General features: G+C 37.7%; 1 protein-coding gene across 2 annotated transcripts in view; it reads left to right on the top strand.

Moving 5' to 3' along the window:
* LOC137277524 (solute carrier organic anion transporter family member 5A1-like) overlaps positions 1-11,992 on the top strand; it is a 76,327-nt gene extending 64,335 nt beyond the window's left edge. For both annotated transcript variants that reach the window (XM_067809295.1, XM_067809296.1), the window contains exons 5-12: positions 281-361; positions 4,233-4,350; positions 5,817-6,000; positions 6,364-6,557; positions 7,038-7,102; positions 8,168-8,296; positions 8,450-8,550; positions 9,832-11,992. In XM_067809295.1, the coding sequence (XP_067665396.1) occupies positions 281-361; positions 4,233-4,350; positions 5,817-6,000; positions 6,364-6,557; positions 7,038-7,102; positions 8,168-8,296; positions 8,450-8,550; positions 9,832-10,023 (1,064 nt within the window). In that variant the 3' untranslated portion in view covers positions 10,024-11,992. The remainder of the gene's footprint in view (positions 1-280; positions 362-4,232; positions 4,351-5,816; positions 6,001-6,363; positions 6,558-7,037; positions 7,103-8,167; positions 8,297-8,449; positions 8,551-9,831) is intronic.
* The last annotated feature ends 5,639 nt before the right edge of the window (positions 11,993-17,631 follow it).

Here is a 17,631-nt window from a genome sequence, read left to right as displayed (position 1 = left end):
CAGACCCAGCTCTCATTGTAATGCATCCTAAGGTACTAATTGTTCAAGTACATTTGTGGAGGCTCATGGGAAGCCTTGAGATGAAGTGTTAGTCTCACTGAGGTGAGAATAGTTTGATAAGGTTACCACACATAAACACATTAACCCACATAGCATTGAGACGTTGGTCCACCATTGGGCCAGTGACTGCCAATGTTGGCACAACTCTGAATGCTATCTTGATATGAATCCAATATTTTATATTCCAAGCTTTTGCTGCAGAAAGTGTGCTCTGTTTCAGGTGGTATCGGTATTCCTGGTGCTGTTGTTGGAATCCTGATTGGTGGCTATCTCATCAAGCGATTACAGTTGCAGCCTAAAGGTATGTGTCTGACATGTGTGGTACATGAGTTGTAAATGGCAAGCGCTAGTAGTGTTGTTCACTTGCCTTCTTAATTGGGTCCTGAGACTTTTTATCTCCCCGTCATGTAATGCGGGGGGGATATAGTCGACGCCTCGTCCGTCCGTCCATCATCATTTTGTTTCCGGAGCATAACTCCGAAACCACGCAATATTTTTAGACCAAACTTGATAGATATAATAATCTCAACCTATAGTTATGCCTTTTCCTATTTACAGAGTTTGGGCATTTTTATTTTTTTTGTTTTTCCATGGAACATTTTGGTGTTAGTCTAATGATGGGGCGGGCTCAAAAACAGTTCAATATTTTTCTGCAAAACTTGGTAGATATACCAATCAGAAGCTGCAATGGTGCCTTGTGCTAGTTACAGGTTTTTGTGATTTATTATTTTATCGGTTTCCATGGAAACGTTTCTGCCTTACTCTCAAAAGTGAGAAGTGTGTTCTGTTTCCGGAGCAAAACTCAAAAACTTCTTAACACCTGTCAGTGTTACTTGATAGATATGTATGGCAGACTCCTAAGTGGTGCCTTTTGGTATTTATAGGTTTTTGTGATTTATTAATTTCTTGGATTCCATGGAAACGTTTTGGACTTAGTCTCAAAATGGAGGGATGAGCTTCGTTTCTGGAGCAGAACTCAAAAACCGTTTCATATTTTTCTGCAAAACTTGGTAGATATATCAATTGGAATCTAAAGTGGTGCCTTTTGCTATGTACAGGTTTTTGTGATTTATTATTTTATCGGTTTCCATGGAACCGTTTCTGACTTACTCTCAAAAGTGAGAGGTGTGTTCCGTTTCCGGAGCAGAACTCATAAACTTCTTAATATCTGTCGTGTAACTTGGTAGATATATGTGACAGACCCCAAGGTGGTGCCTTTTGCTATTTACAGGTTTTTATGATGTATTATTTTCTCGGTTCCATGAACATGTTGCTGACTTCGTTTCCTGAGTACAACTCCAAAACCTTTTCATATCTTTCAAAAGATCTTGGCAGATATACGAGACAGATCTTGACTTTCTGATTACAGTTTTATGGCATTTACATTTTCCATGAATTCCATGGAAACAATTCAGACTTGGTCTAAAAATGCAATAAGTAACTGTCAGATGATTTGTCCTTTCAAATATGTGGGGGCCGGGGGGATATGTCATCTTCTGATGACTCTTGGTTAAATTTACTTGTTACCTCTTCCTGAATCACAGATGACCTTCATGAGAGTTGACTTATGGTTGGGTGTCGAGACATTATCAGATTTGCTTGTAAGTACTTCCTGAATTGTCAATGACACAACGCTCTGGTAGCGTTGTCCAGTTACCTTCATTAGAGTTGACTTATGGTTGGGTGTTGACATCATCAGATTTGCTTGTAACAGATAGGTTACATAACTCTGTCACCAGAACACTACAGTGACGTCATGTGAGGATGGATTTTCAGTTAGTTGTACAGAAAATGTGTAACAAGCTTATCAATTTGCTGATTTCTCGACGACAACAAAGACATGCCGAATCGGTAGGTTGCTGTCACTTGCTCCGTGGTATTGGGTGATGGTGTCACCATGCACATATTTCCATGAGATCACCCTGTACTGAAGAAGTTGTTTGTGAGTGCAAAGCGACAATTGTGGAAGCCTGTACATATTAAATTGGGTGGTTCAACACCTACCTCGCTTCCAGGAATTATGATGCTGTTTAGATTTGTTTCCATTGAGCTGAAAAATCAAAAGTACTTACTAGTTATAGTAAATGATTGATGACCAAAATGATTTTGCATGATACAACTTGTAACTTAACGATATCTTCCTCAGAAGTGATGGAGGTTGTGGTCGAAGTGACAGTAACACTGTAAATAGTATTAAATTGACACCCACCTCTCTTCCAAGAGTGAAATTGTTATGTTATAAGTAATATCATGCAAAATCCTATTGTCTTTCAATCAGATACATATTTTCTACCAGTAGATTATAGTTTAGATTTTGAAACTTGGTGAAAACATTCCTAAATAGTATTTATTCCCAGACAGGCGGGATGTTCATGATAGGACACCAGTTTTTAAAATTGTGCCATCACGGTCTGAATACATTTTGAGAATCAGTTAGATTATGGTTTGTTTTCATGAAGATAAAACTACTTCCTACTCTTAGTTAGATATGTTTTTGAATCATGACCAAAAAGATTTTGTTTGACTTGGCTTTAAAAAGAACAATTAATAACCATTTTGACAAGCAATTTTGAGAGAGTCTTCCATAAAAATAAGTTGTATTGAAAAAAAAAAAGCAAAGCAGGTGAAAAAACTAAATGATACTAGATTGTGCAAACATAAAGCTTTGATTTTTCAAAAAATTGCAGGCTTAGACAAACCCATGAACAAGATAATCTACCCCCAGAAATATACATGAATACTACAACAACCCCTATGATTGGTTGAAAGTTTGTTCACGGGACAGAATTGTGCATTACTGTCTAAAAGGTTGATTTAAGGCAATTAAAGGTTGAAATGATACATTTATAATGATGTCAATAAATGATTTATGTATTTGTACTCCCTCCTAGAGTATATTTGATCTTTAATAAGTCTGTTGCGACCTTGACCCCATTGCAGAAAGATATGTGTCTGAGAGCAGTTTTGTATCATCAGCCTCTTAGACCGTTGACCTCGTACTGAAGTCTTCTTTCCTCCACACTCAAACGCCTATTTTTACCAGCCAGAGTAGTCATTAGCCTGGTACAGACTGATTATTCAGGTGTATTCACAGTAGGAGTTACCCTTCACTGCTTATTATTGCTTCCATTTGTTAAGTATAAATAGAACTGTCTTCAGGTCCAGTTGGCAGAAGTATAGGACTTCACAAGCATGTATTGTAAATGTTGATTTGATGGTGTATAAATACTTTATAACAGCTGCTATACATTGAATGCAAGGTTATATCTTTTGATGCAAGCTTTTACATGTAAACTATGATATATTTTGTATCAATATATCACATAAACACTTCACAACAACATATTAGTCATTATGTATATCAATATATATCAATAAAAGCATTATGTGTAACAATATTTTACAATACAGTCAGTGTACAACACTTTGTCGTAATACACTTCCAGCTGCAATGGCTAAATGTAGCATGGTTTCAGTGTTGAAATTGATGCAAAAGCAGTATCTCAGAGCAGGAGCAGTTATGACCTTATTCATGACATAGAACTCCAATATTCAATTTACCCTGCAAATACATGTATCCAATTTTCTTCATTTTCTAAAAATCAACATGTCTATATTTGCTTGATATTGATTGCCAGGTTGTTGTAATATTCATAACTCTCAATGATTTGGTCAGTATTGCACAGCACATTTTACAACCACCCTTAACAGTATTGATTTTGAAGAAGCTCTGTGACTATGAATTATTATTAGCAGACTTTATAATATTAGAAAATATGAATAAAAAAATTGATCAATTTCATTTGTATGTGGTTATTGAGTCATTTTGGATGAAAACAAGTCCAGGTATAATGAAAAAAAATGCAACAAGATAAATTCTCAATTGTGCAATTATCTAGGAATGAGTCCAGATATGTAATACCATGTTATGACAATGAAGCTATGTTTGTGGCATAACAGACATTAATAGGTTTACTGAATTACATTATGAAAACATTAGTGTTTGACCTGTATGACCTACAGTGGTGTACAACTGACCTGAATGACCTACAGTCTTGTACAACTGACCTGTATGATATGCAGTGATGTATGACTGAATCGAATGACCTACAGTATTATACACCTGACTTCAATGACCTACAGCAGATATACAGTGTTTCTTTCCCTTGCAGGTGCCATCCAGTTGACCTTGGTGCTGAATGGTCTAGCTCTCTGTGGCTTCACATTCTTCTTCTTCCTCGGCTGTGACAATCGCAAGATAGCAGGAGCTACTTTTCCTTACTTTAACAGGTAGGTGCCTTAGGCTCTTCATGCAAATTTCAATTGAATGTGATAAGGTGAGGTTTGTAGGTTTTAATTTAAAATTTGAAATTTCAAGAATGAAAATGCTTAGTTGTATCTCCACTTAACCTTGACAGAATGATCAACAGACACCAAATCAGTGAATGAGCCTTGTATTTTCAGAGGCGTTGGGTCAGACTAGTGGTTAAGGCATTTGCTCATCATACCATCCCTGGCCGTGACATTGTTGCTCGCTTGCTCGCTCACTCGCTCGCTCGCTCACTCACTCACTCACTCACTCACTCACTCACCTAGTACAGCCAAGCCTGATTAATCTGACATCGTCTGTTGCACAACAGATTGTGGGATTAACAAGGATGTCGGACTAAATTAATGAGACTCTTATGTTTATTCAGTTTGTTACCAACAAAAGAGTTGGATGAAGCCAATTGTCAGATAAACAGAGTTGGATTAACAAGATTTCAGTAGGTTGAAAAGACCAACTTTTTAAATGTTTACTTTATGTACCTTTATGTCACTGAAACGCTTCAACAGGACACAATAAAGTTACATAGGCACTTGTCCTGTAAGCATCATTGAGATATACATCCTGAGAGAAAAGGAACACAGACTTTCTAATATTTTGAAGGAATTACTTCCCACTATTGCTTATATTAAGGTACTACAAATTGGAACTTTAACTATTGTTACGCAGTAGATATGGTGCCACAGTTTGTGACATGGTAGTGCCATGTCAGTGGATATTACCGACTCTTACAATTCACTTTCTAAAATTATTTGCTTTTCAGAGCTTTCATGTGAATTATATTGCCACCCTACATGTAAATAATTTGTTGAAATCCAGTGTCTGCAATTGTGATGTGATCTTTCAGATGTGAAAAATGTGCAGCAGAATACTATTTGTCTTCATGTTCAAATAGTCATCAACAAAATCATAGTCCAGCAGATTTAATACATATGAATGATCAATGTGCACTGGTTTAAAACATTGAAGTAGAACCCTGTACCCTTTCATGGTTATTGAAATATTGAACTGTTGGCATGCAGAGTGTTATTTGTGTCATTCTTGACAGGGCACCAGGGGATGCTACAGCTCTGTTGATAGCACTATTGTTCATGTTTAACCTCGACTCACAAAAGTGGGGATCCAGGGCCCTTCAATATATTGAAGTACGCTGGTAGTACGATGGTCCTGTGAAGGGTTGAAGTAGCGTGGAGTCCTGAAAGTTCAGATATTACGTCAGAGTCTGGACTGAATCAGTGGTCATGTTGACAGAGGTCCTGACTGATGGGTGAAATAACACTGACATAACCACACTTGGTATCTTTGTGCATCTCTCCACACATGATATTTTGCATTTTCTGCATTGTCCATTGTTCACATTTGTACGTCCCATAAAGCCCTGATTGTTTACTAAATAGTATGTTTGTTAAATATTGTCTTTTCTAAATAGCACTGGACACAAGATCTTCGAGGCGAACCTGACATCGTCTTGTAACCAGAACTGTGACTGCTCCCCGAACCACCTGGAACCGATCTGCGGCATCAACGGTATCACCTACTTCTCCCCGTGCCATGCAGGATGCACTGGCTCTAACCGCTTCTACAACCAAGACAACCAGTATGAGAGAATGTTTGTAAGTGATGAAATGTCACTAGTACCAGTTGAGTACAGGTACTTAGTTACTTTATCATTGTAATTTAATATATCTTTTATTGAATGCATTAACAATATTTGTTTTATTGATTTAGGGAAACATAAAGAAGAATGAATACTATATTTATGGATATACAACTTCTTTTATTCTATGAAAGGCGATGTTTTGACATAGATTCTAGTGTTGTTGTCAGGCAAGTAATGGCCCAAGACATAAGAATCTATGTTGAAATGTCGCCTTACACAGAATAAAAGAAGTTGTTATCCATAAGAAGTGTCATCATTTTCCATCAACTTTACTTCTGAAATGGAGGAAGAAACATTGTCATTTTGTGATTTCCAGAACTACAGCGGGTGTTCTTGCATCATGGACCAAGACCATGCACAGTTTGACCACGAGGTCATCATGTCGCCCCTGGCAACCAGTGGCCCTTGCAAGAACACGTGTGAGAAGATCCTGCCGTTCCTCATTCTTCTGGTTGTCATGACGTTCTGTGTGTCCGGGACACAGATGCCATTGCTTATGGTGACATTAAGGTTATTATCACTCACTGGTTACGTCAAGGTCATTAAACTTATTGATTTGACTTTAAAATGTAGTCTCTGCTATTATGTTATCAAGTTTTCTTTTGCAGATGAGGGGTGGTCTAGTAACCTAGTGGTTCACTCGTCACACTGTAGACCCAGGTTCGAACTCTCACATTGGTACAATGTGTGAGACCCATTTCTGGTCTCCCCCGCTATGATAGTGCTGGACTCAATTGCTCACTTTTGTAGATGAGATCTACTTTGCAAAATATTGAAAAAGATGTCAGTGAAAAATCTGAATTCAGAATACTTGGTCACTGTGATGCTTTAGATTTGTATGTACCCAATGTACTGCAATGCATTAGTGAAGTCAAGAATTGACATGTCAAACACCAATGTTTTCATGGTGATTTAGTTTTCATTATCAGCCCAGTAACAGTGTTTACTTGATTAAAACTAACTTTGTTCCATGTTGCTGTGTTTGTGAAGGTCTGTTGGAGAAGAAGAGAGAGCGTTTGCCCTAGGAATGCAGTTTGTCATCATGAGACTGTTTGGTAAGTATTAAGATCAGCAGTTGTCGCTGTGACTAGGTAGTGCACTGAGAGCTCAGACATCACGTAGGACTGTAGTGTATAATGTTAACTCTGACAGAAAGCATCTAAGTAAGTGTTCAGGGCCCACTAGCACAAAGCAATCCTAGTGCTACGACTATCTTTAGCCTATGTCAGTAAATGGGAGTTACAATCATGATCATTGTAGTGCTCTTTGTACGGGTGAGCCTTGATGTTGTTGGATATCCTAGATTGTAGTAGCTTGGCAGAAGCTGTGTGTCATGAGTGTTAAAATTGAACTGATTTACACACATTACATTGCAATTTGGTGTTCTGTAAACTTGGGGGTTGAATTTACTGACAGATGAAAAAGGATGAACATTTTTGAGTGGGAAATTAAATTTTGACCCAGTGTGTTTGGAAAACCATTCAAAGTTAGGCCTATCTTGAAGAACAAGTCAGCTGGTCCTGTTTGCTGACAGGGCTTTTCAGGATTTTTTATTTTTCACTTTCCCTTGCAACAACTTTGACTCAGTTCGTACTGGTGGGTATTTTTTATCCATATCTTTCAAACTCAGTGATTATATTTTCCTTGCAACATACTGCACACACCGTAAAAAAACTCCAGGTACATAATCTACTTGCAAAAAAAAGAGTTCTCAGCCAATTGATTAAGATGTTGTCATGATACTGGTTTATTAACAATAGCTGTTCTTGTATATGGATGGGCAAATGAGATAGCAATACTCTCGTCAAGAAGGACAAGTAACATTTGATGGATAACTGGATAAGGTGGTCAGGCACACATGTGGTTCATGTCTGTCATCCACATGGATCAGTGCTCATGTCACCAGACAAGGCTGTGTATCATTCAGTGTCCACATTATTCACATCATTTAGCTGGAAAAAAACAAAGTATGAGTTTCGGAAATTGAATGTTATTTAATTGATTTTAGTCCAAGCAGTTTTTTTAAAGTAATATTTTGTTTGCCAGCTAATGAAAAATAAAATTCATAATTAATTCGTATGTGCAAAGTCAGCAATGTTAATTATGTTGTGTTATTTCAGCTTATATACCTGCCCCGATCATGTTCGGTAATGCCATCGACACTGCGTGTCTGTTATGGAAACAGAAATGTCGGGACTATGGCCAGTGTCTCCTGTATGACATTGTGCAGTTCAGATACAAATATGTTGGTGAGTTGCTTTACACATAAACTTCAAAGAAGGCTTACACTAAAGTACTTGCCTCTGCATAATAACAACTTGACATTTGAAGAAACTGATCAGAGTGCTACGTGTTGGTCAGTGTCGTGCCATACTACTTTCTATGGTGTTTGTTATGTGTAGGTATAGGTGCTGGGCTGAAGATCTTGGGTCTGCTCTTCTTCACGGGTGTGTGGTTCCTCCTCCGCCACAGAGGCCTTACAGAACCCCGCACAGAGTTAACAGTAAGATACAACTTGTCACATATCTCTCCTCACTTGTCTCTTGAATCAGCCATACCTGTGGAGCTATAAGATTGCTTGAAGGTTTCTCTAGTTCCTGAACAATCTGCTCTTAGACATCCAATCCAGTTTTACCTGCAGTTGCTCATTATTTATCTTCTTTATCTTGACAGGGTTTAAACATTCCTAGGTGGTGTTGCCTAGTGGTTAAAGTGTTGGAGCTGTAAGTTTTCATGACGGATCCTCAAGTTCCTGTGGTTTCTCAGAAATATGCTATCAGACATCCAGTCCTATTTTTGCGCAGGTCAAGGCTTATGTTGTTGATCACTGGATTGTCTGGTCCAGACTCGATTATTTACAGACCGCCGCCATATAGCTGGAATATTGCAGAGTGCAGCGTAAAGCTAAACTCACTCACTAAGGATTCTGGGGGCAAGTCGTTAAAGCACTGCCCTGTGACACCTGGGTTCTATTGCCTACATGAGTAGGATTCATGAAGCCCTTTTCTGGTGTCCCGTGCCATGATATTGCTGGAATATTGCTAAAAGCAGTGAAAAATGATTCTCACTCACTCACTCATTTTAAACATTCTTCCTACTAAAATTATGTTTTGATAATTCAGGTGAGCTACAGAGCCTTGTGACTCGATTTTAGCATGCTGTTAATTACATTACTTGTCAAGAACCAATTGTAACATTCGGGTCATTTGGTCCCATCACTAGGACTGAGACTGATCTGGGTCCTGTTCCAATAAGCAATCTTAGCACTAAGATAATCAAAACTTGTATAATGATATACATACGATATCTACCTAATGTTTTTTAAACATTTTTCTTTTTTGAGCTACAATGGATGTTTCATTTACAGAACATCCCACATGAACACTTATGTATTTCAAATAATTATCAATCAAGTCAACTACAGTGTTTCAGGAGTTTTTGTCTCTTATGTTGTTTTTCTTATTAAACAAAACAAATGGAAAATCACAGCATGGATACTGACTGCCTGTCTGCAAGCAGGCTTTGCGCTCAAATGAGATAGTGAAATGTACTAGTCTGTTGGCGGCAAGAAGACTTCTTCAGTGTAACTGACAGCTTGTATGGTCAGGGCCTTGAAACATTAGAGAATGAACAATTGTTAATAAATTTTATACTTCAGGTTATGTATTCTTTCATTTTTGTCCCAGACTCTTAAAGTAAGTCCCTACCTCAAGGACACATTGTCATGACTGTTGAGTTGTTCTGTGACAGATGTGCAGATGTTATGATGAACCTTCTGTTTCAGGTCCAGGACATCATGAGTTCTATGAGTTCTATAGACAAGTTAGACTTTGATCACCGACAAAGACTGAAGGAGCCAGACAAGGCCTACCCTGATCATGTGACTGAGACACATGACATGGAGCCGTCTGCTAGTGATGTGATGGTACAGCGAGAGGTCTTCACCTGCTCTACCCCAAGGGAATCTGTTTTGTGATACTGGGGAGATCCCTCATGATGAATGCAAAAGAATACTGACACTCTCTATTTGCCGAACTATACGTGATAGTATGAGTCTTGTGCAGAATGACTGTTATTTTTGAAGATGTTCTGTACATATTTGATGCCACGATCCTCTCTTGACAGAACACCTATATGCTGGCACACAGAGTATCAGTCTGAGATACACTGTTCTGTGGTATGTGTTTAAATTTACAGACAAAGTAAATTCTGTAATGTACCTGAAACAACAGGCTGGCCTTTGGAAAAAGAAGAGAGAAAAATGAAAAAGACAAATAAATTCAGGAAGGAGTCCACATTTCTAAAGTACTCAAAATGTGATGTTCCTATCTGAAAAGGAACTGTTTTTTTGTGTGTTTGTATTTATTGTTTGGAAGTTGGAAAGAAAACAAAAACATGACAATAGGCGTTGTCATGGCAGTATGCAATATTGCATATAGTAATGTCATTGAGAGCTAGTGCTTACATGGTTCAAATTTATTAGGAAAATTTTTTTATGTAGGTGTTTGTTTTTGTTTTTGTTCTTGTTACAGAAGAAAGTGTTTTTCAATGTATCCAAAGTTATTTTGTGTTATGCATTGTTGTAGGACTTAGATGTCCAAGCAGTTTCAGCCGTTACAATTTGCTTTCTAGATTTATGACCCTTAGGTGTACCAGGATCCACTGATCTGCACCTATCATGATCCTACGTACATTATCAACACCATTGATGTGCTTGTGAGATTAAGCAGAGTGGTAAATATTACCTTTTATTGTTCATAGTGATATTCCCCAAATCACTACTGTTTAACACAGGTTATACTGTTGACCAGTCAACTGGCTTTGAACATATCAACAAAGGTACAGATGCTTTCATCATGTATTTACCATATCAACCATTGTTCAGATACATTTTATCAGTTATTGTCATCAAACTGACCAATCAAATCTTTGATCATACGAGCTGAGGTACATAAACTTTTCATCAAGTATTATGATCAAACTGTTTATCCACTATACACTATTATCCACTGAGATATATTGAAATTCATTGGAAGATATGTAATAAAATTCACAGTTATTTCATCTCACTACAGTTTTCTTCTCATGCCATGACAGATTAACAATAGGCATATGAAAAAATCATCCGATCCTTGTTTTAGTATGTATTAAAATTATAGCTGATCTTATGAAGTTTTTCATTTAAAAGAAAACATTTATTCTCGTATATGTTGTATTGAAAACCTTCACAGTATGAAAACTGTATGGATTGGCCGTAGAAGTGTTTGTTGCTGTTTGCGTTCAGTCAGTAAACAGTATACTCTTTACATTTGATTTGCTGAACGGGTTCTCTGTATGTGTTCTCACTTGTGTCATCAAGTCAGAAAGCCATGATATTTTACATTGTTGAATCCCAGGCATTATCCCGAGGTGAGGAAGTTAACTGACAGTGAAGATTCTGTATCCAACACTGGCACACAAAGCATGAATTTAAGCATTTCCTGATAGTGGAACCACTGACTGTTATGTTCCTTTTCTCATCCACCAATAGAATTTGACCTTTCATGTGACTTGCATTTTGAATAAATGGAGGAGACAAGTCATGACAATTTCATAGATAATAGACACCATTTTATAGTCAAACACGGCTTACTTCACAGTGATCTTTTGGAGATCTAGTTTAGAACTGATCTTCAGTAACCCAGGTTTGTCGTAAGAGGCAACTAGTGGGATTGGGTGATTAGGCTTGCTGACTTGGTTGACATATGTCATTGTATCCCAGTTGCGTAGATTGATGTTCATGCTATAGATCACTGGATATTCTGGTGCAGACTCAATTTTTTACCTACTGTTGGGTTATTCCTGAGTTCGGCATTGAAAAACCAACCAACCAAATTTGCAGAATACATCATGAACTTGATTAACAAAGAAAACAGGAAATTAGAGAGAAAAAAAAAGATAAAAAATGTACCAATGCCCATTTTGTAGTTCACATGCGTTGCAGATCCTGTAGTCTGCCCAAATCTGCTTGGCAGTTGTCATGTTGTGTTGGAACTGGATGTTAGTTTCGGTGTGAGATTCTGAATGGTCTCTTCAGATACTGCCTTGTCCAGCCAGAATGTATCCTCATGATTCCAGACTAGTTCTCCAAGGTTGTACTTTCATAACAAGTTATCCTCCTTGCCTCGGAATATGGTAGCTTCAATATTTTTGAACCAGATACATTATTTCTTTTCACAAAACCCATGCCAGGAGATATATTTAACTTGTTGGTTTAATAGTTTGAAATGCAGTTTTATGTTCCATTGTTGTTTCTGCAGGACACTTATCAGTGTTGGATATTGAAACTGTTACCATGGTTACTATACTCCCTATGTTGTAACTGTTTCATGTACAGCACCGTTATGTTATGTATGTTATATATTTTGTTAATCAGGTGTCCAGAGATTACACTTTATACTATTACCTCACCAAGGCTGGGCCATTTCATTTTTACACGCGAATCTGCACTTTGAAAATATGTATATTCTCTTTTGTGTGTATTTTGTAAATGTTTCAATTTCAAAATATCCTTAGAAAAAGTAATACATCAAGCCTGATTTTCAAAATCAACGTTTTGCCACCAGATTGTTGGCGTATTGACCAAGAACATCAAATGGGCCTGGCCGAAGTATTTGAGCTCAGTCTGTAATATGCTATTGATATGGCACTATTCCACTCATTGTTTTTTCATAACATGTTATGTGGGGACCATTCTCATATTATTTCATGATTAGTTCTCCTTGTTTTCAAGCATTCTATGTTGCTCAAAAGAAGTTAGAGTTCACCCAAAACTTTTATGTTACTACGGTTACTCCGGCATGACAACTGTAGTGAAGAGTCAGGTGTTCTTTCATTTCTTTTGAGTAGTATGTAATCAGTTGACATCAAAATTCAAAAGGGCAGATGGGAAGAGTGATTTTTATGACATTTTGAGATGAAAAGATGGTTTTATGTTGTTGAAAGCTTCTCACTATATCCTGCCTCACACTTCCTTCATCCATCCAGCACTGTTTTCTGTATAGAGCAAATCTGGAGACTGACACTCTCTCAGTTTTTTATTTTACTGGTTGTGAATGGATGTTACTTCAGTAGTGTAGACATTTGTCATGATGCTATAATTCCTGATTGTACATCTTTGATTGGCCTTTTGTTTGGAGATGTCACCTATCAGGACATTCCCTCATGGATGGTAACATTGCCTTTGTGGATGGTGACGTCTTTGTATATTGGTTACCATTTTATATTGGTAATGCATCATTCTACTTTGAGACTCCCACTGCTAGCAGAAGACATCTGTGTATAGGGTTGTCTTGATGTTTTGAGCGAGTCATTTTGTATGTAGTAAGGTTAAGAGTAACTTGGCCTCACAGGGCATAAAGAAATGGTTCTCAGTACTGTTTCTTGGTTAGTACTACTTCAGTTTGACCGACCATGATGTACAGCTATAGGACCTGTTTTGAAGGCAGCTCACCAAGTACCTTATTCCACTTCTCAGGCTACTGACAATTTGCATGCAGGTAGGTGTTAATGTCATTTGAGGAGATATTGGAACTTACTGAAGGCCCAAGTTGACTATAATTGGTGTAGCTGGTGGGTGTTGTAAAACATACGCCTTTAATTGCGGATGTTCTTTCGATATTTTGAGGCGTATAGATTGGTGAGAACTTTGTGACCTCCAAACCCTCTCAACATCAGAGCAAACTGAGTGTCTGCTGTAATTAATGTAATGGTTTGTTTTGGCCTGTGATAGGTTATGAAGAGGAGGGGATGCAACATGCCAAACATAATATTTTTTGTAGCTTGCTACTTTGGACAAGATTGTCCCAATAAAAGAGGAAAGTATGAAAAATGTTGTCAGTCAAAATATGTTTTTGTTATGGGAGATTGAAGAATGAGGTCGTCATAATTTGAAACAGTGTTTGGTTGAATGGACAGTTGCTCACCTAGACAGTGCTAAGATCTGAAACCTGTCAGTGATAGTTCTACAAAGTCTAGGTGTATATATACATTGTATTACTGCAATGTTGCTGCCACTACCATTTTACGGATGCGTCAGTAGTACACAACATCGAGTCCAGTTTGTACAGGACTGATCACACAATACCTGGGAATCACACTAACTATTGATGCCATGAACCGATCCTGTCCTCATACTTCCTGCCATGTATATACATTTACCTTTGCTATTATACAGATATGTAAATAGCTATCTGAATGTTTTGGAAAGAATGAAAGAGAGACAACTCAGGTGTTACTGACTGCAAAGTTAGAGATGATGAGATTTAGATCTAGGACAGGCATCTGTGTTTGGCTCATACATCCCTAAGAAGGATTGCTTTGCTGTATACGTATCTGTAGGTATGTGTCATTTTTGAAAGTGTTCCTTTTCTTTCCAGAAAAATTATTGTGCACAGATGCCTGATAGTCTAATGATTCAGTGTAGACAGAATATCAGTTTAACCGGTAATATTACCATGTTGACAGCCACCAGAGTATGCTCGCATTATCAATTGTGGCAGAATTTTGCACTATGAGTATACTTGTTATAGGCAGTCAATGTGTTAAGTGGACCTGGTGTATCATTATTGTACATATCATATGCCAATGTATGTCATTAGATATCCTGCATATCCCGCCACCTCATTATCGAAGATATCATTATTTACTTATATATGTATTGAAGAATTTCTATATACACACATATTTACAACTTTATGAACTGATGTATGTTGTAGATCAGTCATGATATTGCCACTCTTATATGCCCATCTGTATGGACCTGTTACCTGGTGTGCACTCTAGTCACATGACCTAGTCACATGATCTAGTCGCCTGGTTGGTGTGCTTGTGGAGGGTGGGTACTCTAGACATGATCTGGTCATAATATGGTGGATGTACTCGTAGAGGGTCTACTATAGTCATCTGGTTGGTGTACTGTAGACATGATCTAGTCATATAGAGGGTGTACTTGTTGCAGAGGGTGGTGTACTCTCATAATGATCTAGTCACATGGTGGGTGTACTTGTTTCAGAGGGATGTGTACTCTCATAATGATCTAGTCACATGGTGGGTGTACTTGTTTCAGAGGGATGTGTACTCTCATAATGATCTAGTCACATGGGTGTTCTTGTTGCAGAGGGATGTGTACTCTCATTATGATCTAGTCACATGGAGTTTGTATTTAACGAGGAGTGTGTTCTCTGGCTATGGTCCAGAACGAAGTGTGTTTATGTATCGTTTTTCACTGAGTTTGAAACATTTGAAACTTGTTCATCACATGTTCTGCATTTCCTTCATTAAGCGCCGAGTCTCAGGTGAAAGTTTTAAAAACTCACCTTGGCCCTTGGGTTTGAATCAACAACATTGATTTTTACAGGTACTTTTGATCAAAATAAAGTTCTATTACAGGCCAGTCCCAAACGACTCAAAGATCCAAACATTGATGAAGGTACTATGGTATTCATGGACTTGGTGAAGATTATGTAGCAAAATCAAATCTGTGCACATGGAACAGTTTTTTTAGAATGTTTGCATGTATGTGTTTGGGTTCTGTTGATGCACCTGATCACCATTTTAAGAATGTTTGTTTACATAGGAGACATTTTGTTTTTGAATGTGTGACATCCTCTTCTAGTCACTGCCTTAGACACTACATATTTATTTGTATACACACGTCATGTATGAACAATACAAGTATATGACACCAGCCTATATATACATACCTCACCAATGGCATCAGTGCTACTCAAGAAAGTTAAAGATTACTTTCATATTGCAGAAGTGAGCAAAATCAAGGTGTCCTTAACATATTTTGAACAGTATATGTCAAAGATATACACCATGGCACCTGTTTGATCCCAACCGACTGTCCATTTCTAGATTGGACATATGCAGCCATGTATAAGTCAGCTGTATATTTCAAATGCTGTCTGCAGCAACACATATCATGATGTGTTTGATTTGTACACGGAAGCTGTAGCTAGAAGTATCATATTAGGAATGTGTATGTGTTTCTGCCAGTGCGTGCCTTGCCATACCTAGTCACTTGAGTGGATGTCTGCGAAGTATTCATGTCGTGTCTGTCAACGTAAGAGCTGTTTACTGTTATCGTTGTCAGTAAAGAGATGATGGTTCTGGTAGGAAAGTTCCGATCTCTGAAACTCACAGTCTGTATTAATGCAATCAAGGAACATCATTGAGCTTGTTGGATAAGTAAATTTTGTTTCCAAAATAATGAGTAAAATTATTTTGTATGTTTCACAAGAATGACTCCGGAATGGTTGTTGATGCATGCAAGCATGCCACTGTATTTTGTATTTTTCTAGTTTAAGCAGGTCAGCTGATGTTGGTGGTGTTTTAAGAAATTTGAAAAAGCTCTGTCACCTGTGAAATTTTACATTTGCTCCTGTATTGTCATACTGCTCCCACAGTGGAATACAATTTTTACAAAGGAGATAGCTGCCTTAGACAGTCTAAATTGCAGCTAGCCAACCGGGTGGTCTGGCTGCAGATGTTCCTTATATCTGAGTAAATTCACAATATCTTGATTTCTGGTCTGCTTACATCCAATTCGGCTGGTAACATTTTGAAGTTACCCAGCCCTGATGTCTGACTGGGGTTTTTTTGGCTTATTTCAAACACTGTTATTACCTCATAGAGTCCATGCCCACATCAAAATGTCATACCCTGGGTTTGTAAACCGTTGTAGAGCACTTCTACTTCAATATTAGGCAAGGCTGTTTTGTTAAAGGATTCTAGACAGCCATAAATTAGAATCTGAAAATGTGTTTTTCTGTCAAATGCAAGCATATCACAAAAAAACATTTGTTTATATGGTAGTTAAACACTATCAGTGTGAGAGTATTTTTGGTTTACTGTTAATTCTTTTTCTCCATCTACTAACTTGAATTTCATTTTAAAAATTACCTGAAAAAAAAGTCAGCTCACAGATAGATGTGAATTAGATTAGATGGTGCAGTTGCCATGTTTCACCAAAAGCTCATGGCGGTTATTTTAGACATGTTTGAATGAGGTATTCAAGAAGATGAAGTCAGCTGTTCAGGAGATGGCTTCTCGCTTTATTTCAATCTTCCATGAAGCGTTCTCAGCAAATATTAGCTTCACCAGTTTTTTTCTTATCAGTTTGTTTAATTGGTGACTTGGAGAGAGTATGTTCAAATTGACTATACTACTCAGAAAAGGTTATAGATACCTGATGGGCAGTTGGGTAGCCTAGTGGTGAATGTGTTTGCTCTTCATGCTGTAGACCATGGTTTGATTCCCGACATGGGTACAATGTGTGAGGCCCGTTTCTGGTGTCGCCCACCATGATATTGTTGGAATATTGCGAAAAGCAGTGTAAAACTAAACTCACTCACTCACTGTCCTAGTTGGTTGGGGATTGCCACATGCTGCCTTCCAGTTTGGGGTTTCTTTAACTTGTTTTGAGTTGTATTATTCTCAGTGAAAGATTTCTAAAATAGTTCTCTTACTATTTATTTGTTGAAGTAGTTGTTATGGCTGCCATGAATGTGAACCTATGTGATGTTACCTTGTATCAGGT

This window comes from Haliotis asinina, chromosome 3, assembly GCF_037392515.1.
Source record: "Haliotis asinina isolate JCU_RB_2024 chromosome 3, JCU_Hal_asi_v2, whole genome shotgun sequence".
Taxonomy (NCBI): Eukaryota; Metazoa; Mollusca; class Gastropoda; order Lepetellida; family Haliotidae; genus Haliotis; species Haliotis asinina.
Note: the sequence above shows the minus strand (reverse complement) of the source record. Positions and strands in the feature narration are given on the sequence as shown.